Source organism: Falco rusticolus, chromosome 2 (genome assembly GCF_015220075.1).
Source record: "Falco rusticolus isolate bFalRus1 chromosome 2, bFalRus1.pri, whole genome shotgun sequence".
Taxonomy (NCBI): Eukaryota; Metazoa; Chordata; class Aves; order Falconiformes; family Falconidae; genus Falco; species Falco rusticolus.
In genome coordinates this window covers 29,509,211-29,530,268 of record NC_051188.1, presented here as the reverse complement: position 1 = coordinate 29,530,268, position 21,058 = coordinate 29,509,211, and the positions used below count along the sequence as shown (strand labels likewise).

General features: G+C 43.2%; 1 protein-coding gene across 2 annotated transcripts in view; it reads left to right on the top strand.

Annotated features, from left to right (window-relative positions):
• FAM124A (family with sequence similarity 124 member A) overlaps window positions 1-21,058 on the top strand; it is a 55,971-nt gene that overhangs the window by 1,130 nt on the left and 33,783 nt on the right. The window contains exons 1-2 of one of the 2 annotated variants that reach the window (XM_037377953.1): window positions 8,823-8,949; window positions 19,532-19,563. In XM_037377953.1, the coding sequence (XP_037233850.1) occupies window positions 8,891-8,949; window positions 19,532-19,563 (91 nt within the window). In that variant the 5' untranslated portion in view covers window positions 8,823-8,890. Of the gene's footprint in view, window positions 1-8,822; window positions 8,950-19,531; window positions 19,564-21,058 lie in introns of those variants that run through there. The other variant, XM_037377954.1, reaches the window with a different exon arrangement.

Below are 21,058 nucleotides of genomic sequence, written 5' to 3'. Positions count from 1 at the left end.
AGGGGGAATGAAATCAGAGTGTAACTGCTGCCAAGACAGCTCTCCTGTTTCGTTAAGGTTTTTTCCCCATCACTAGCTAGGTGATGATACTGGAATGCCACTAAAATGTGTAGTATTCACAAAATCAGGCACATATTCTCCTAGCCAAACTGTTACCGCAACCAGAGCTGGTCTAAGCATACCTACGCTCTGATCCACTTCAAATACTCTTAGGATCCCTGGCCTTCTTAATTATCAAATTTGCATCATGAGATAAATCAGGGAAGTACCATTAGAAGTTTGCCCTGTCCTTACGCTTTTCTGAAACATCTGCTTTTGGCTACTGGATGAGACAGATACAGGGCTAGATGGATCTTGGATACAACCTAGTACAACTATTCTTATAAATAGTTGTCTCCAATAAAAGAAGACTGCAGAGCAGCCAGGGAATCCAGGAGGCACTGCTGTTCGAAGGGAAGGCACTCACACGCTCCAGTGATGGGCAGCCATCCAAAATGCTAAGGTAGATGGGTGGTAATAAACTCCGGAGATAAGCAGATGGCTCCCAAGCTACAGAATGAGTTTACAACAACAAGTACTAATGGTCTTAAGCTATTTTATGAACTTCTTGCAAAATGCCAGAGCCGGCTATTACATGTCTGAGCTTCTTAAACATCAAAGCTATTTTTTTAAAGTTGATTTATACAAGCCAAAAGAGGTTATGTAATTTTCAGTTAAAACTTGCAGACCACAGAAACAGTATCCAAATTTTTTTCCTAACAATCCTTCCTGGCTAATGGATTTTCGGGCCAAGTTTCTGCCCTTCATCCTTTTATGTAGCCCAGCGATAGTTCTGCAACTTTTTCAGTGCAGTATGAGAACAGCAGCTGAAGTTACATTGCATCTGGGCTGCTGCAGCACTGTCCCCTGCCCTGGAGAAGCCATGCGCTGCCAGCCATGCTGTTCTGTCCCACCCTGTTGTCTTGCTGCTGCCATTTGTGCAAGCAGAAGGTGAGTCTCTCCAGGAAAATAATTTGGTTGGAGACAAACCACTTCTTTCTTTTGCTGGGCTGGTTTTCAGTCAGACCAGCTCTTTCAAATTCTCCAGGCAGTGTGGAGATGAGGACATGGACATGCACGGTCAGGGACAGGAGAGGAGGTCAGGGTTTGCAGCCTCACTTTAGCCGAGTGTTTGCTGCTAAGGAGCTCTGCTGCTAGCAAAAGAATGAGACACCTTGGTTCTGCAGGTCATCGGATGATGCAGTTTGCAGGTTTAGTTGAGACCTTTAATTTGATCCATAAGCTCTCAGAAAGGGCCACCCTGGTACAGATGGATCAACCAGAAAACTGACATGCTTTACATTCTTTCAGTGATTTGCCTGCTGTGAGAGGACATTAAAGAACTGCCCGGCCCATACGTTGGGGTACAGTGTTTCTCCTCCTTTGAAGTCCCAGTGATGTTCTTCCTGTGGTTCCTGTATAAGGCTCTGCTTTCATTCCTTGCCAGTTTTTAATAGAAGTGCACATTTATATCAAGTACGATTTCTCTCGCACCTGCCTCTCCCCATGCTGATACCAGCACTGATGCCTCTGAAGCAAAACACTCTTGACTCACAATTCACTGGCAGTCATTCCCTCCTAGCATTCTCAGCACAGGTAGAGACATCGTACATACAAGGTTGCTCCCAACGTGACAGAAGGGATATTTTAACATTTGTCTCACCATATCAGTGAAAGGAGTAGTTGTAGCCTCAATCTAACGAGGGAGGGGGAAGGAAGGCTGTACAAAGCCACCGGACACAGGAGCCCCTACAGCGGCCAGAGTAAATGGGACTTTAACAACTCCCTCTACACCAGTAAATCTACTCTTGTTTACAGATCTCAGAAGTGGAAACAGAATCAAATATCTTCTAGCAAAAATTATTTAATTTTTATTTCTGTGATCTACTTCACTATGTTTACCATGGCTTAGATTATGCATAGAACAGGCATTCCTGCTGTTCGCTTGATAAAACAGTTGCTAAAATTCACAACTACTGGATGAAGAGGTTTAGTAAAACCATTTAAACCTAATAGGACTACCTGACTGTCAATCTTACGATTAAAAATTTATATCACAGGTAATTCAAAACTGGATTTTTTAAAATGTGGTAGAACAATTAAGAAATAGAATCTCCCTTGGAGATCCAACAGTGCTTTAAATGTAGCTGCTTTCCAGAGTAAAATGTTTTACTGTCACAACCAGCTGCAAAGGAGAAAAAAACCCCTGAAGACCATTTTCCCCTTCAGAAGAGTCTACATGTGAAAGCTGCTATAATATTTACTGCTGCTGCCACAGGGATTTAATCCTTCCTCTTTGAACGCCAGTGGGTACAGGACTGGTCCTTGAAAATAACGTTTCCTCTGCCTTGTAAAGCACACTATTTTATGAAAAACTTTATTTAATAGGAGTTGCCATGGTTACCAGCATAGGAGTGCTTTTGTGAATGCGATGATCGCTCACCGAGTATATGTGAATGGCTTAGGATGCTCACCAGAAGCCAGAACTGTCTCACTGACCTCGTAAAAGTGACACCAAGTCCATTGCCCGCTTTCCCGGTAAACTTTTCACACACGTGGCACCACATGACACCTGCTGGCACTCTTTTAAACGTGACAACTGAAACATTTCCCCTGTGCTTTAATGGATGTGTTCCAATACACTCTTAACATTTCCATCAAGGGAGAAATCAAGCAAACACTTGAGCATCACCTAACACACATTCTGTCTCAAGCCTTGCCTCCCCAACTCAGCAAGTCCACAGAAGAAGATTACATTCTCCATCCATCAGCCAGCAGAGATCAGAGTAGCCTCTGGCCAAGCAGGCCAAGAGTACCTGGAAATATGTGCACATTTGTAGGTCTATATTCAGCCACTGAGATCTTGAAAGCACCTCTCCAGTCCCAGATGGAGGCCCAGGTGGCCTTGTTTGGCTTGTGCTCATGCACTCTCTCTTACAGGACACCAAAGGAGATGTGCAGTGTAATACCAGTCGCTGGTGACCAGAAAAAGGGGAATTCACCTGCATGACCTCTACATCTCTTCAAACATCTGTGGCACGTAGCCCTTGTACACCAGGCTTTCTACATTCAGGGCTGTCCAAACTGGTGCTAAGCTCTTCTAGGTTTCCTCACACCAGTGAGGGCTGGGTCAAGGTTTGGAGCAAAGGCTCATCTCTTATACATTACCTAGGATGTCAGTACTTATCAGTCCACTCAGAGCCTGGAGGCTGACGCATTATTGCTTGGCACAGAGCCACTGCCCCAAGGTCCAAGCCTGGATTGCTGATCCTGGCACCTACAGGCAGCAAAGCCACTGATTACATCCACTGAAAAGGTCTGGCTGAACAGGATCATTTGCAATGTGAGGGCAAGATTAATTCCTTAAAGTCCATGATAGTCATCTCGGCTTCCCCTGAAAAAGACTTTCCACTGCCCAACTTAGTCAGTCCTCCAACCAGATGCTTGCACAGAGGTGGGGTGCAGCTCTGCTCCCCCTTGTACTCCCATTGAGCTCTGGGCTTCAGGATGATACAGAAAGGGACTCCAAATACTCAGCTTTTTATAGCAGTTGTTACTGAGTGCTAGAAGTTTTCAATAAAAAATTTAATATACTAGAATTCAAGTAAAAAAAAGAGCAATTTGCTTATAAAATACATATTTGCTGCATTGTACCATGAACTTTTGTAGGAGTGTGCGTGCTAGGGTTTTCAAATGAAACTTAAAAGAGTGGGACCTGGGAACCAAAATCCCTTAAACTCCACTGAAAACCCTGGCCTCAGTGCTTTGAAGAAACAGCTTTTTATTGCATAGTTGTATTTTACCTCAAAATTATAGAATTTTAGAAGGTTGGGTGTCTGGCTTGAGACCTACCACAAATGAAACTGACCTCACTGTAACCCTTAAGAATCCCAACAACCCGACAGTCTATGTGAGAAACTGCCACAAATATTTTGGCAACATTTACCAGTCTGAAAGTCAGCCTTTTAGGGCTGACCTAGCATGAAGACTGAACCACATGCCAAGCCGTAACTTTCCACCTCCTTCCAAAACTGCAATTGCCTCCATTGTTTTTAAATCTGCAATCCAGTGTCTTAAGTCCAGTAGTGAATGTTAATAGTCTTGACCTGCAGAGTGCTAATTTCCACCGGGACCACTAAAGGAGAAAACCTTTTCTATAAATGCCAGATCCTGTAAACTGAGAAGTTCATCACTGCAACACCTAGACTGGGATGGAAAGTGCCAGGAATAGGATCCAGAACCCCTTATTAGGGGCGAGATTCTGCCTTTAAAGTCAGGTAGCAGAGAATGGAGACAGCACAATTATAGTCCATTTTGAAAAGTTTTAATTGGGAACGACAAATCCCATCCTTAAGCATCTTTGTCACTTCTTCATCTACACTACTGAACCCTCTGCTAAGCTAGGTTCTTGGTCTGTCTCTCAAAAACTAGGAGGACTCTAATTTATAGTATAATGCCAGAAGGAACTGCAGTGGCATCTGTCCCCTTTTCTTTGGGAATTGCACAGAAAAAGGGAGAGATCCAAAATGCTGCAAGGAAAGAACAGAATCAAGTGCTTTTTTTCCCCAGCAGAGCACCCTTATCACCAGAATTTCAGTTACATGAAAAGGGACACATTTTTCTCCTCTCTCTCTACCTGACAGTGAAGTTCTGCCACTGTATAGAAAGAAAGATAGGGGAGAAGCTAGAAATATCCCATAAGTGATACCGGAATCGGTAGGACAGTCACATGGAGCAATGAACAAAAGAGCCACTTCTTTTCACTCACTTCTCTTTGGGCTGCAAATCCAGACGCACGCTCTTCCGCTTGCGTTCCATCCTCCCGGCTGGTGCAGGAAAGATGATATCCCAGCAGGCAGAACTCTGGGGGCAGAAAAGAGATTGAAATTTGAATCCAGGTGTGGATTCATTAGGGAAATTGATGCTTTTGCTTCCTCTTCTGTTTTAGTACACGTATGATCTGATGTACTTTATCTTTCAGCTTTCTACTCTGCCTTTCTTCAGCTCAAGGCTGCAGCTACCGCTCTCCTGCACCGTGTTCTCAGTTACTAGGACCATTATGTGAGGGATGAGGAGGAGGTTCTGCTGCCTGCATTTGCTTCTGTGAGGGCAGAGGTTGTAGCAGCTGGAGGCTGTAGTTAGGTGATGCCTCACTTTGCTGATACAAGCTAGAACAGTGAACCTTGTACAATCTGGACATACAGCACCAGGTACATTGAAAGTTTCCTTTGGAAGGTAGACACATTCTCTTTAGTCATTGTGTAGGATTTATCATGATAACAGATTTGAACAGAGCCATAAAAATTGGCTTTACATCCTCTTTTAAGTACCTTAAGTTCTAATTTAGATCTGGCCCTAGGCAACTAGAGGCAAGAGAAATTTCTGCAGAACTAGCATTAATTTCATGTCTTTGGTGTTTGGTTTTGACAAGAGTGCTTTACCTTTTTAGCATCTTTGAAGATGTCTCCTGATACTTTTGTATCTGAGTTTTTGTGACCACTCCTATTAAATGTTCTGTAATGAAAGGACTGAAATTTGAGGAAACTTAACCTAGGAATATTTTCACTATTATCCTCATCTTTAAACTGATATCACAGCCTCATAAGTACAAGAAAATAATTGAAACTTAACTTCTCTTTTCAATGAAACCTACAGAGGAGCCAATGTGAAGCACGGGTTACAGAGAAAACCTAAGTAAAGGCCAGGACTTAACACCTCATTCATTAAGATCTCTGAAATGCTTGGAATTTAATAAAGAGGAGTCTCCTTTCCACCATAATTATGTGAAAGACCATATTAAAACAGAGTTAAATGAGGCAAATAGATAAATAAGAGCCTAGAGTTTGTGGTAGCTTTACTTACTATCTTAATTATATATTTCCTTCAAATGTTTCTTTTTTCCCTCCCTCAGACAGATGGAATAAATTAATCTTAAATGCGGCATAAAATCTATTCCAGATCCTCTCATATGCCAGTGCTTAAACATAACTAACTAGAATAATAAAAGTCAGAGATGGAAAAGATCTATTAGCTGACCACCTAAAACTGTACGTACAGAAATGTATCAATTTAACTAAACCTATTTCTAAATAGTTAAGGAGGTTTGGTTACATCTTAAATCAGTTCAACAGTGGCTAGAGTCAATTTATTTCACTTTGAAATCACACTTAAAAGCAAATAGAAGTGACCTGCGTTTAAGCACAACTGCAGTAACTAAATAAATGCATGTGTGTAGACTAAGAATCAGAGAGACAGCAAGGTCTGGTAACACAGACTGCTGATACCTCCTCTGGGGGGCTCAGGGTCCTCCATGGCTGTGGCTGTCAATGGAGAATAAATATTTACCCAAAACAGAGGCCCAAGCTGGGAATAAGGACATACTGAATCATTGTCTCAGATTTGCCTCTCTCTAGCCTTGGGCAAATCTCTTAATGACACACCATGTCTGAAAGCACATTAATGCCTCTTACCTGAGGAAGACGATTCAAATATTAGCAGCAGAGAACCAGCTCATGCCACGGTTCCTTTCACAGCCAGGCTCAGCATTTTGGTTCCAGTCCTAAAAGAAATGGTATGCATTTCATTTTGTGAGTAAATGGTTTGGATGGCAGTTTACCAGTTACAAAGGATAGAAGAGTTTGTTTCTGTACGTTCTGAACTGCTGTGTAGGTGTCTGTATAGGACTGTTCCGTTCTATAGAGTACTTTTTATAGCATTTCATCTAAACTAGCTTTTAGTAATTTGCTGGGGGAAAGATGGAAGAAGGATTGGTATTAAAGGGGTTTATTCGATACCTAAAGCCTTAGATTTGTGAGAATGTCTATGTGAAATCTTCAACATAAACTGAAAAATCTGCTTTCAAAATGACACCCATGCAAACCTAGCTAGATATTCAAAACAGATTAAATACCAGCTTTCCTATCCAATGATTTTTTTTTCCCAATTCTTGATGAATAGTAAAGTCTGCAAATTTCTTCTGAAGATCATTGAAGACACACAGTGGACTGACCTGTGATGCTGAGCAGCTGCAGGACTGCATGCAAGCCCGGTGTCTTTCCATGGTAGAGCAGCAGGAATTCACTGGTTTCACAATAAGCATTTCTGTGTTTGGTGCCTGCTCGATGTTCCTACAGTATGCTAACGCCACCCTGACAGCTCCTCCCAAGGTGTTCTCTCCTTTCTTTTGATTTCACAGCAGTCCTGCCTACATCCAGCTTATTTTAGAGAACCAGAGCCATATACTATTGGAGACAACAGTGGCATGAGCTACACCCAGCATAAGCCTCTTAAACAACGTTAGATGTTACTATGAATTTGTGCTGCTATACACAGCTGTACTACTGTCTGGCAAGCATGGGTATCCTGAAATGAAGGACGTCAATGCCATGCAATGTAGACTACCTAAAAAAGTGTTGGTGGCAAGCTAAACCAGTTTAGCAGTTTTTATGCCAGTGTAAGATTGTCTTGTGCAGTATATTTTTATGGTTTTCTCTATTTTATGTCTCAAATGTTGAGATTTTCTCTATTTTTCTTCTTTCTTGTAAGGCACAGATAATGAAAGAAAATATTAAAAAAAACCAAACAAACAAACCACAACCTTTTTTTTTCACTTCTGATCACTTTCTACAAGTGGCCATCTCCTGCAGCTGGTAGAAACTTGGTAGTTGGTAGAGATTTTTGAAGAGAAAATTCCAATTCATCAAAGATCACATTTGCCATAAAATATTAATGGAAGAGGTTCCCCAGTTCTGTGGTAGATTTATTTTTTTAAATTGTCCCACAGTACCTAGATTGTAGGGAACAGAGAACACATTGCAGTTTTGTGCCTGAACCAGATCCAGAAGAGACAGAGAGCTGGTCTGCCAGCTCAGAGGCACAAGCTAACAACATATCAGTGCTGCCCTCTCCTCTTGTAACCCACCACAGCCTGAATGACCAAGTGGATAAAGGAAAGACTGACTTTTATCTTTTATTTTTTAGCAAAGTGAGATCTCGGTTCAGACTTACGTGAGCGAATATCTGCATTTATGTAGGCAATGGAGAGGTGTTCACCTCCAAATCCAAACCAGTCAGACACACCTGCCACGTGCAACGTACAGGAGCTAGCCCACAACTTTTCCCTGCACTCTCATCTTACTGAACACGACTGCCCCGCTACCAGTAGGTTTCCCTACATCAGCATTTCTTCACAGGCAGCATTCAAAATGCTCTTTTTGCATCACATCGGTTTTTGTCATCGTTACAGAAATTCTCAGGGGGCTGGGAAACCATACCCTACCCGCTTCTGTGTGCAGTTTCAAAATAATCGTGTTCGGTGTAATGAGCAAGTGCCAAGCAGCGCTAAGGGAGACCACAGGGCTGTAATAGCGGATACTCCAAAGCCAGGTGGAGAGTGAGGATGTCCCTCCAGCAGGCTCTCGTAACGTTCACTGGATATGGGGCACCGCACCTTCCAGCCCTTCTTCCTGCTGGAAACCCAAAAGTGATACACTGAAGGTGCTGAAGTAGTTTCTAAGACAGGAGCCCCCCACCACGGCGGCCCGCCGGCGAGCGCGGAGGAAAGGTGTCCCCTGCGGGCCGGGGGTAGCCGGAGGGGACCGGCGGCCCCTGCCCCTCCCAGCGGGCTGCCCCGGCGCGGGGCGGCGGGAGAGGGGAAGGGGGGCCCGGCGCCCGCCACGGGGGGGGGGGGGAGGCCGGGCGGGGGAGCGGCTCCGAGCCCCGGGCAGGCGGGCCGGGGCGGGCCGGGCGGCAGCCGCTGCCTGTCGCACACGGCGGAGCGGCAGCGGCAGAGGCAGGTCGCGGCAGCCGCCGCTCCCCCGCGGGAGGGCGGCCGTGGAGCCCCGCCGCCGCCATGGAGAAGCCGCCCGGCGGCGAGGACGACTGCGTGGACTCGGGAGCCGAGACGGGCGGGTGAGTGGCGGGGGGCCCTTACCGCCCCCCCGGGCCGCGCCGGCGCTGGGGGCGAAGCCGCCCCCGGGCCCCAGGGGCTGCACTTGTTGCCGGCGGCCGCCGCCGAGCGCGTCCCGGCAGCGGCGGGGCTGGGGCTGGGGCGGCTCCGTGCCCTGGGCAGAGCCTGCCTGCGGCTGCCGGCCCTGCACCCTGGGGAGCCCCCCGCTCGGCACCCCGCTCAGCGCCGGGTGCCCCTTCCCCCTCCCGCCGGGCTGGGGGCCCGGGCGGGCGCGAGCGGCGGCACCGCGCTCGGAGCGCCCCGCCGCCTTTACCTGCTCCTCCGGGCTGAGCGGGGGAAGGCTCCCCATCATCCTCCTCCGCCGTGCGGGGAGGAAGATACTAAGAGACCCTGGCCGGGGGCTGTAAGTTTGAGCTCCGAAGCACGTTGTGCTGCCTCAGCGGTGGGGCCCAGCGCGGGGCTGGACGGGCTGTAGACAGCATTAGTCAGGGCTTGGTGCCGCATCATCCCTGTATCCCAGGATAACTTGTGTCCAGGATGGTCTGGAAGCATGCCCAGCTACCTGTACTGTCCCTGTGGCAGTGACACCGGTGGACAGCATCAGGCAGGTGGAGCTGGCTCCTTGGACTGTCAGAGAGCCACCCGCAAAAGCAGGTTAGATTTTTAGGCACCCTGAAATGGGTCGCTGTTGGCACGGTGCTGGCAGGGCTGACCTGGGAAGTGCCATAAAGTTTGCTAGTAGTTGTCCAGCTTGTGTCATACCAAAGTCAAGGAGAATGACTTTATTTTCTGACTTCATAACCCCACTGCGAGGCATGGACTGTGTTCATTAGTTGAATGGATGACTTCTCTTCAGATCATGGAGCTGCAGGGATGATCCATGGGATCCCCCATTCAGCTCCCACCTTCAGCCCCTCTCTGCGGGAAAGAGAGTGAAGTGTTTTCCAGCCCAGCCTACACGTTGCTGCTGTGGCATCTTGTTGGGAACGACAGGGAGCCTTTGCTCCTTCTCTGGCTCCAGAAGGGCAAAAGGAGGTTGCCCACTCCTGTAAACACTCTTCTTTCCTAGGTCTTCATTCTCCTCCCTCCTGCTTTCCCAATTGTTTTCCTCCCAGCTCCTTGTCTGGTGTATCTCCTTTGGTCTCTAGTCTGACTGTGGCAAAATTGTAATGCTAATTCTTCTTTGCAAAGTGGTATCAGGGCCACAGCACCAAAACTGAAGTAGCATTATTAGAAATTTTAAAAGAGATGGAAATGGAATATGGTAGTCTTTTTCATGCATCCAGATATTAATTAAAATTACTTTTTTTATCTCTTCTGTGGTCTGAGAAGTTAAGGACATTTTCCATCACTTTGTATTGTGGGCACACCTAACGATTAAAGTTTGAAAATATTTGATGTGACATGAGCTTGAAGGAAAAAAATCCAGGCCTCCTTTCCAGATATTGGGAAAACAGGGTTTTAGTCTTCTTTGGGGAACGTAGATAAAAGGAAAACAAAATAACCAGTGGATTCACGACCGGTTCAAAGCTCAAAAACTCCTTGTCAAGTCACTCTTAATTTGCTGTGTTTATCTAGAATAGAAAAAGGGGTTTCCTTGGGAGGGACACTTGGAAGGATTTGACCCCAACTGGTGACATTAGCCTTTGGACCTCAGTGACCAGCATGACAGCTGCCTGTGTCCAGTGTCAATGAAGTGCCAAAGCTGATGATTTTATGAAGCATCTCTGTCCCAGACTTGACACTGGAGAGCGTAGGTTAGTGGGAGAGTCTGTCTGAGGAATCTGAACAATGACATATGGCAATTAATAACTACAGTGCTTTGCACCGAAGTTTATTTTGAAAAGCAATGGGTCTCTGCATTTCAATTATTATTTTTAGTTCTGTTTAGCAGCTATTTTAGTCTGATAAACACGTTGCGTATGTCTCTTTCACAATGTTTATATTTCAGCTTTCTCACCAAACCAACTGTTCACAGCACTTGCTTTTCCCTCTTACAAGAAGATCTGCTTTTTGCTTTGTCTTGTAGTCTCATCATAGCTAAACTGAGCTGTTTTCTCGATTCTCCGATTACTCAACAGTAAATAAAGAAGAAAAAAAAAGTAACTGTTTTGAAGTTCAACTGTCATCCTCTGAAAGCATGGAGACAACTGTAAGAGTAATTCAGTTACAGTTTTACACCAAGTGGTTCCTTTTCTGTTACACAGGGAGCAATAGTGGATAGTGACTGTGGTAAATCCAAGCGCTGCAAGCCTTTGACATCTTGATGATCGTATGTAATGATGTGTGAGCTCTTATATGGAGCCTGTACCGCTGAAGCTGCTTATAGCAGCTACCTAATCAAATACATACAGTACTCGATGGGGCATATGTTCCTTAAGGTTTTGCTGCAGCTTCCAGCTACAAAAGCAGGCAAAATTCTGTGCTACAGGCAAGATCAGTTACAGTTTGAAGACTTAATTTTCCTAATCTGTTGGAAAATATGTTACTCTCTCTGTATTTGCCTCAGTAAATAGGGTTGGCAAAGAGGCTGCTAAACAAAAACAGTGTATTTCAAGCTCCTGAATCCAATCAGAATGGATTGAGCTGGTGTTGTCAAGTTCCTAAATAAAGGGAGCAGAACATATAAGCCAATTAATTTATACTATTTATTAATGAGATTTGAAATAGTTTGACCATCCTTGGTCTGAGAGACTTTCCCTGTACAAATTGTATCTTCTCAGGAAACGTATTTTTGGGCTTATCAGTAAATAAAAAACTTATTTCATCTGCTGCTGAAACCTTTTAGCCCAGAAGTATGGGAGACAGAGAGCTTTCTCTGGTAATAATTTTAGTAGTGGATTTGTGCTATAAAACCTGAGATTTTAGGAAGAAGAAAATGATCTTTCTTTGGTCTTTGATAAGAAAGCAAACAGAGGGAAAAACAAGAGGTGGAAAGATATTGAAGGGAGGACAAATAGGTATGTTTAAAGAACTGTAGACAAATTGTAAAGAAAGCAAAAAAATACAGAATTTAATACTAAGTTACTTAAAATGAGTTGTAGAAATGTTCATTTTCAAGTTTTATTGGTTTTACAAGCCATGCAAATGCTTGCTATTTCACTATCCTTACTCTGAATAGCAAAGCAAAGATTTTTGGGGCTAAAACACCCAAAAAGACAAACTAAGACAATTTTAGAAGTTTTTAGGCATTTAATTTTTAAGCAATGAGACAGATTATTGCTGCCACTGATGTTAAGGGCAAAGCATCAGCTGAATTCATTGTATTCAGGACTGATATCCCAAGTGACGCATGACAAATGTGGAAAACAGGTAGTTTCTCAGACCTAAAGTCTTGAATTTTTTATTCCTAAACTTTTTTTTGATCATTGTAGCTGTGTTCAAGGATTACTGCTATGCTGTCTCCTATCTATCAAGCATATATGCCTTAACTGAGCATAACACTTCAGTGAGACAGCTGGCATTAGTGAATATTTCAATATATGTGACAACTCCCAGCAGAACTTCACTTGTTCCCTTAGACAGCTGTAAGAGCCCACGTCTTCAAGGGTTCACACCTTCATCGTTAGCTTACTAATAGCACCAAAGTTTGCCTAAACCCTTAGTTTTCTCCTTCCTCACTTAAAAGTCATGTAAAGTTTTGAAGAGTTATAACTTTTAACTTCAATTATTTGAATTTGCAAATTTTCCACTTATATATTTCAAATAATTTATTAGTATTTTAAGAGAAAGTGGGGAGACATTATCAAACTACAAGGGGGTTTTTTTCCATATAAGTTTAAAATCTAAATATTGATGATGTAAACTGAATTAATTAGTAGTTAATTGCTGAGTGTTTGATGAATTTTAGGTAGAAGGAAAATTATAGTGTTTCTTTGGTAGCAGGCGACTGTGAAGGAACAGTTCAACGATATATAGAGAAATCCATTGTAAAACAGAAAAAGAAAAGATATTTGAAGCTTAGGACACTGTACCATACAGCAGCTATTTTTACCGTACTTTTAGAAAAATCCATTACTGTCTTGTTTGTTATTATTCAGGGGGGTTGTTTCCCCCTTTACATTTTCTCTGGTGATGCTGTCCCTCAAATTAATTTTTCAGAAGTTATGTTAATTTTTTGACTGTGCTATACTTGTTTGTTGGTTTTCCTTGTGGCTCTCACTAGCTGCATGTGTGATCCTGGCCAAAACACAAATTATTTGAGCCTCTGTTAAGTAATCTGTTAAGCAGATAAAACCCCCCTTTCTCTACTTGCTGCAGTTCTGTAAAATGTGTGAGATTCCTAAGCAGAAAATACAGTTGTTAACAAGAGACAAGGCAGCCCATAAAAAAGACGGTGTACCCCACTTAAAGGTAAAAGTTTTAGGAATATCATAATTCATGTGTGTCCTCGGTCGGATGGGTTGCCTAAATTATCGAATGAATAGCTAAATGGTTTGTTGTGGTGAGAAGTTGCTTTCATGTCACACGTTTCTGGCTTAAAGGGATTCAACACTTATGACTGTGTCATTTGTATGGTTGTTCTTCAATATGACATGTCAGCCTCTTGTCACATATTTCATCGATCTATGAGAAACTCTCAGAAATACATATCACTCACTGCTGCTGAAACCTATTTTAAGGCCTATTTTTACCTTGGGGGTTCTTTTTTTTTTTTTTTTTTTCTGGGACTTTCACTTCCTATATATCCATCATTCCAGATGTGTCAAGGTAGAGAGCTTGTCTCTGATTTGACATTCAGATAACATAAAGTTGAGCTATTTGTCACCAACTGGGGTTGAGGCACCATTTGTAACCAGATTTACTTGGTGTTTGTTGTTGAACTTCAGGGTTTGGTGGAACTTCAGGGTAGGCAGGCCTGCCGGCACATGGCACTGGGACTAGGCACTGAAAGCAAGATTGAAACATTCCAGTGGCCAGGAGGTCTGTGCTGACACCTGTGACAACTAGGTCCCAGCAGGCAGTGAGGGTCACCTCAGCTAACTGTGTGAAGGTTAGACGTTTGGTATAAATTAGCTTCTCCTGTTGTTAGTTGAGAGCGCCATGCCCTCAGGAGGGTGATTAACTCGCTGGCTTTGGATGGGTAGGTACATGCCACCTGAGTCCTGATGCATCCCTCCGGGGAGTGCTTTGAGAGTGAGTAGTGAGCGGGATGTGCAGGCAGGTGTGCTCACTACAGCCCTGTGGTCCTGCTTGAACAGGTGCTTTTTGGAAGATTACAAACAACCTTTCATCCTTATACAAGAATGATGATGGTGATATCTCTCCCATGGGGCCTCAAACACTACTGTTGGCAATAAGGTCCTGAGTGTAGTAGTTATCAAGGTGCGTGATGGGGATCCATCATCTGACTCCATTGCTCCACTAGAAATCCAGAGCAAGGCATTTTGAGACAAGTGGCACTGAGTTATTCCGCTGCAGTCATCTTGACTACACAAATAGAAGTACCGTGAAGGTAATGGTTTTGCATTAGACTGATATTAGTGAAACAGACTGTAACCTGACTCACGGGGTCTGGTGAGAAGAAACCCAGGAAAGAGCTACAAAGCTAAATCTTCTGACTCGCCCATTGTGCTTACGCTGCTATAAAATCCTTCTGTGTGCCCTGTGGAGTGCTTTCTAGGGGAGAGAAGGCAAAGAAGCTGTTAAATACAGTTCTTAATACAAAACAATGAAATCTGAAACAACACTGGGTAGAGAAGGCAGGGGAAAAGTGAATCCAGCAGGTGCCATTCTGGCAGTCTTACACAACAGAAGGATGCAGACAGCAGAAGAGCTAGTAAACTTTACACGATTTCATTTTTTGGGGTGGGGGCAGGGTCCTGGCAATGGAGACCTTGGGCATATCGTGGTGTAGTATTGTGTTAGACTAACTTGAGAGATGTGTGTTCATTTTACACAGCAGACTGCCTTGTGGAGGTGCTGTCTGGCTAAGAAACCCTAGTTACAGCCATGCCAGTGCATTAAACAGCATATGGGGGTGTCCCTGAGCACTGTTGTCCATATTGTTGAATACTTAAATGGCTGATGGCATCAGTTTGGGTGGGGCCATCTAGCTGTTTGCCATGTGGTTCTTGGGTGTGTTTTACCGTGGGCCAGGGGACTTGTTTTACCACATTACTGTGGCCCAGGGACCGTTCCCAGTAGACCACTTGCCAGCGTGTTTTGGAATGCAAGATGTTTTAATGGTACAGGTGCAGACTGTTTCATGGCAGTTGGCCTTGCTCCCAGACAGTTCTCTTTAGCGTATTTGTTTATTACTGTAGAAATCACTGCTGTAGCTATGTTATCGTGATGCTGTGCCATGGCTGATCAGCGTGCCAAAGTAACCCAAGCACAGTGCGACGCTGGTGTAGCTACATTGGTTGTGTGATTCAGAGATGTAACGTAGCTTACCCAAAGAAACAGGTTTAGTGTCCTTACATACTGTATTCAGTAACTGCAAGTCGCACTAGCAGCTACTTACTGGTATTCCGTGGGCTATTTCCCTGTCCTGGGTATTTTGAGGCTCTGCATTACCCATCAGCAATGAGTATAGCGCATGCTGATCTCAGAGGATTGCTCAGGATCTTTTGTGCTTCTGATGGTCTTATGATGTCTGGTAACACACCGTCTTGATTCTTCAACAGTGCTAATGGGAATCGAGGTCCCACATTTATCTCAAGCTTCTACATTCCTATTTTAATGTCTCTTGACATCTTCACAGCTTCTCTTTGCTGGTGGGCTGACCATTGAGCACAAATTCTTTGCAGACTGGTGTGCCTTTTGACTGAGCAATGAGCCTTCCTTTTCAGTACCTCCAACTGCTTCAGTACCCTTTTTGATCATTTTTTTCTTCATTATGTGCCTATAAAGGGAACAGTCCTCCATTTGTTCAGTTTCTGTCCTGAATGTCTCTTTCCTTTTATCTATAATATAATATCTATCAGAGGAAATAGCTTGCTGCAAGACCATGTAATTGGTCTGGAAACTCTAAGCCCCAGTATGGCCTCAGTCTGTCACCATTAAAGCCCATGAGTGCTTTACTCTTGAGTTATCCTAATGGGGAAAACCTCTTCCAAGGGAACTGATAACAGCTGATACTCGGGGATGTTGAAAACAGGGATGGAAAGCATGGGAAGGAATAAAGTTGCTTGATGTCCAGAGAATCTACAGGAGATGTTTATTTCGGTACTTATTTTTTCTAATGCATGATCTTGTCAAAGGGAATATTCGTTGTATATACTAGTCTAAAAAGCTTAGAAGACTTACAGAAACTTCAGAATTTAGTATCCTAAATAGCTGACTACAAGGAAAAAAATATATATTTTATAAACCACTTACCAGAGCGTGTCATGAATCTGAATCTTTTGCGCTAATGTTTTGAAAATGTTAAGGATTTTCCTAACACTGTTGTTTTTGTTCTTAAGGACTAGATTCAAGACAAAGAAATTCTAAGAAAGAAAGTAGTCAGAGGGAGGACAAAAGGTGTTTTAGGTTGGCCCTCAGAGCACGTAGAGAGACTCATATTCATCCCATTTAGTTTGAGGCATGTAGCCGAGAGTCCTGCATTAGGAATGTGGTTTCTGTAGGCTGCATCTCTAGACAACAGCTAGAGAGAGGCCCACTTCAGACCTCAGGGGTTTTTTTCATTATAGAGGGAGCTTAGGGAGGGTACAGTCCTCAATTCGGCATCTGAGGTTGACATAAGCCTTTGAGTTTAATTATCCTTTTTTTAATTCTGTGTATGCCAGTTGTGCAACAAACATGAATTAAATATTAGCTTGAACCATATTAGAATTACAAAAAAAACCCCAATACAATTCTAAAGCCTATTAAAATGTGTCTGTGCAATTAGTCTCCAAGCACTCTGTCGTCTCCTCCTTTCTCACTCCCTATCTTTTTATTTTTCCTCTTGTCTCATTTTTCATGTCCTGCCTGTACATAGACTGCCACTTCCTCAGTTCAGGACTCATTAATTCTCCATGTCCTATAATGTGCCTGCAGCACTTTGGGATAATAAAATAACAGTGTGAAGTAATAGAAAGCTGCCTCTACTTGCAGTAAGCAAAAGGCAAAATGTTGTCTCGCTTCCATCCGAAACACAAGCAGTGCAGATTCATATTGAATTAGCCACCAGCTGCCGAAGACAGATACACTGAAGGACAGCCCCAGGCTGTTTTCAAACAGAAGTGCAGCCTAAATGAGTCCTTGCCTGGGATGCTTGGAGGCAGCTGGATGTATATTGCTTGCCTCTGGGCTTGTGAAGAGTGACATGATACACAGTTTTCACACCCTTCCAAATATACATGGTGCCAAATGATAGCGGCATGATCTGCTGGTGAAAATGCCATGCAGCTTTATGGCCTGCACAGCACTACTTAGCCAGCCCCTGGGGTCGCTTCCCCTTGGTCCCTGCCCAGAGGTGGGCCAGCAGTGTGTATGTGGCCCAGCAGTAGGAAGGAGGAGGTGTCCTTCTCAGCTCATGTCATCACTGCCTTTACCATTCCCAGCTACACAAGGGTCCTGGGGGAGGTTGGTTGAGGGACAGCAATTTATTCATGGAGGAAGTGCTATGTAGTGTAGAGGAATTCTAGAGGACTGTATGAAAAATTTATTTGTAAAAGGTTGTAATGTTTGTTAAAAACATAAGAAAAAAAGTGGGGGCGGGGAAGTGCAGTGGAATGAAGCTGTGTTAATTACCATTGATAATATACAACTGTGGGTTGGCCAATGTAGATAAGGTGCAGCTGTGGCTGGTGAAGTAGTTGAGAGCCAAGGAAGAGAGAGTAGCTGAGGAAGAAGCAGAGAGAACACGTGCCCTGGATGAGGTGAGACAAGGAGAAGGCAGCAGAGGGACTGGCATGAAGAGTATGTTGGTATGAGATGGTAAAGCCCTTGTTGCAGCTTCATGGTTTTGAGAGTGCTGTGACAATGTAGCAGGTACATATGAGGTGACTGAGGGGGGGTTACTAATGACCTGATCCTGTGGTCTCTGCCATGTGTGATAAAGATATGCCCTTGCTCCTTGTTGTTATTGAAGTGGTTGGGGGTGCAGGTTTTAGCAAAGGAGAAAGCAAGAGAGAGATGCAAGCCCCCATCCGCAACTCTCTCCCCAGAACTGCACAGACCTTTTTCCAAAACTCCAATAACCTCATAGTACTTGACAGTATTTGTGGCAATATTTCCATAGTATTGTGAAAAATTCAGTTTGTGTCATCTTTCACTAGTCCAGCAGGATTGGCAAGAAGAGTTGAGGGTAGTTTCTCATGGTCTGTTTCACCTAAAGTAGCAGTCTTAGCATATGATCTGCAGAACACTGAGTGCTAAGCACGGGGATGACTGTAATTGCTTAAGCTTCTTCTGCAGAGAGATATCCATATTAAAATCAAAAGTGGCCGCTACAGTTATATGGAGTTGATGTCCTTTATTCCCTTGGATGCCTGAGAGCCTAGAGTATGAAGCATCCTGAGAACATGCTTAGGATGGTATCTATTTCCAGACCAATATCTTGGGAGTCAAGGCTCACATGTTTGTTTGTTTTTTATTTAAAGCAATATTGCAAACTTGTTGCAATTATTTATATAAAACAAGCATTTAGGTTTGGATCCAAGAACTGTTACGGCTCCCTGAATGGTTTGCCTGTTATATTCAGGGCACTGCAGGGCTTACATGTGAGTCATTAATTGTGGCAGAGAGCTCCGTTGAGTGGGGTCTGTTCTGGGGAGCCAGCACGTGGAGGGGTGGGGGCTGTGTGACTGTGAGCTCCAAACCCAAACACTCAGAAGTCAGACATAGGGCCTCAGAAGTGGAAATTATTATTTTTTTTTTTAATATTCAGTGAGGGCATATTTGTTTTACCTTAGTATTTCTGAGCCTTTAGGATGTAAACGGGCCATGTCTTAATCAGCCCAGAATCAGGTTTTCAGGAGTTTGGGCTTATATGCAACTGCAAAGTTAATTGCACTGTTGCTGAAAATACTTAACTGCTCTGTATTTCTCATGGGTTATCCAGAATGCTCTGTAGTAGAACCAGTTTTACTGAGAGTTGTCTTGAAGAGGAAAAGTCATTCCTAAAGCAAAAAGCTTTGTCATCTAGATGTTTATATTTGGTAGTCATTTTGTGTCTTCACTGCTAGATGTGACCAAAGAACAATAAAAGCTCTGCTCTTTGAGTAGGGTTCTCTTAAAAAAAAAAAAAAAAAAAAAAAAAAAGTCTGCAAAACAGCATTTAGAGGACATGAAGTGGGGAAGATGAGGAGCAGAGTCAAAATGTAGTAATTTCTGCTCCTAACCTATGTCTGAAGCAGCCTGTTTTGTTCTTGTAGAGAGCATTCTGAGGTTTAATTTTTACACCTAAAGTTAGGTAGCCTGAATATCGCTTAAATAAAACCCTAATTGCTTTACTCACTCTATGTAGGTGTTTTCAAAATCCATGAGATGCCGGGTTTTCTCTTCAAAACCTGTTCCAGTTATTATCTTAGCACAAAAATAATGCTAAATGGTTGTTGAACTGTTTTAATATGCAATGTGAGTTAGATTTGGTATGTTTTTCATTATCTCTTTTAGATTTAATATGGTCTAACTGAAATCTTTGTCTTGCAGGTCTGAGTACAGCCGTATGTCCTCTACCAGCAGTGAGTATAACTTTGAGAATTTTTTTGAAATTGATTTTCATATTTTCTTTTTTCTAGCTGCTAATATTTATTAACATCAACCTAGTGTTATGATGGAGTTCACTCTGACACAGTAAAGCCCCTGTTCATTCTTTTCTTGGATCTATGTCTAGGAACAGTATGGAAAATTAAACTGGTTGGATGTTTATGACCAAAATACAAGACACGTGTAAAGTCACAAATATTGGAGCTCACAAGAATGCAAGGCAAAATGAGAACAAAATCTGTAAACACGTGGCCAATGTAAATGGGTCCTCCAGCCAAATGAGTTTGCAGTGATGAATGTCATTAGAGCTGGGGGATGCAGGAATACTTGAACACTTATTGTAAGTTGATGCCAAGGAAGCACTTGAGTGCAAATTCTGTGAAGCATTTCTTTGATTTCAGATATGATAGATGCTCTAGTAAATGTCATAATCTTTCTAGATGTTTACTATAGCCAGTTGAATTTCAGGTTATCCAACTGATAAAATGTGAATCCTGGTGTCTGGATTATTTTTTTCTTTTTTTCAGCAATGCAAAATGGCAGTTTTTTAAGGAACAAGGAGTGCTTTTTCAGTCCTTTATCTACCCACTCCAACCATCTTCTCAGTTGTAGGACATACTGTATCCAATGCACTTGGAAATGCAATAGTGCTTATTCATGCACAGCTACTAGTATCTCTGTCTCGTCAAAGTGCAAGGTGATGCCTGTCTCCCTGATTCACATGTAGACGTGAGCTTTATTTATGCCAAGCAGGCAGATCAAAAATTCACAGATGACAAATTGTGTTTTATAATCTGGATCTTTAAGCGCCATGAAAATCAGAGGGGAAGAAAGCTGTCAGTTTTTTCCTCATTCACACATTCTGGCTGAAGCGTGGAGAGGGTTATTTTCCATCTCCCATGGTCTTCAGCGGTGGGCTTTTATTGATTTCAACAAGAGCTGAATCAGACAGTGTTCGTAATGTCTGGCTCCTGAGCTGATGTGACTAGCAGGGAGCTCGCTGTCTTTCCTCCATCTGCTCAGAGTGTGTGTGTGTCTGAGAAAGGAAAATGCTGAACTAAATTCTCTATGAATTCTGTTGTTCAAATAGATTTCTGGATTCCCACTGTCAGACATAATTTTTTAAATGATTGGGAGGCAAAATCCAGGCAATCGACTTTTCTGGGATAGTAAAAGCATATTGGATTTCACTGGTTACACCAGATGTGTGCCCCACCACGCCCTCAGCTCGCAATTTTGGGTGATGGCTTGTGGAGTACGCTGCCAGCTTCCTGTGTTTTTTGGGTGGGGACCCGTAGTTATTTTCCTAGTAGAAATGCTTATTTGGCAGAGAAGTTCAGAAGACAAGGTGTAAGTAGAGTATTTCTCATCTAAAAATCTGGTTTTGGTCCCTTACCAACTTTGCATGACTACTGCCTTCACCTTTTACAAATAAAGGTAACAAATTACATTTGTAAGTCTTTGTTTTTA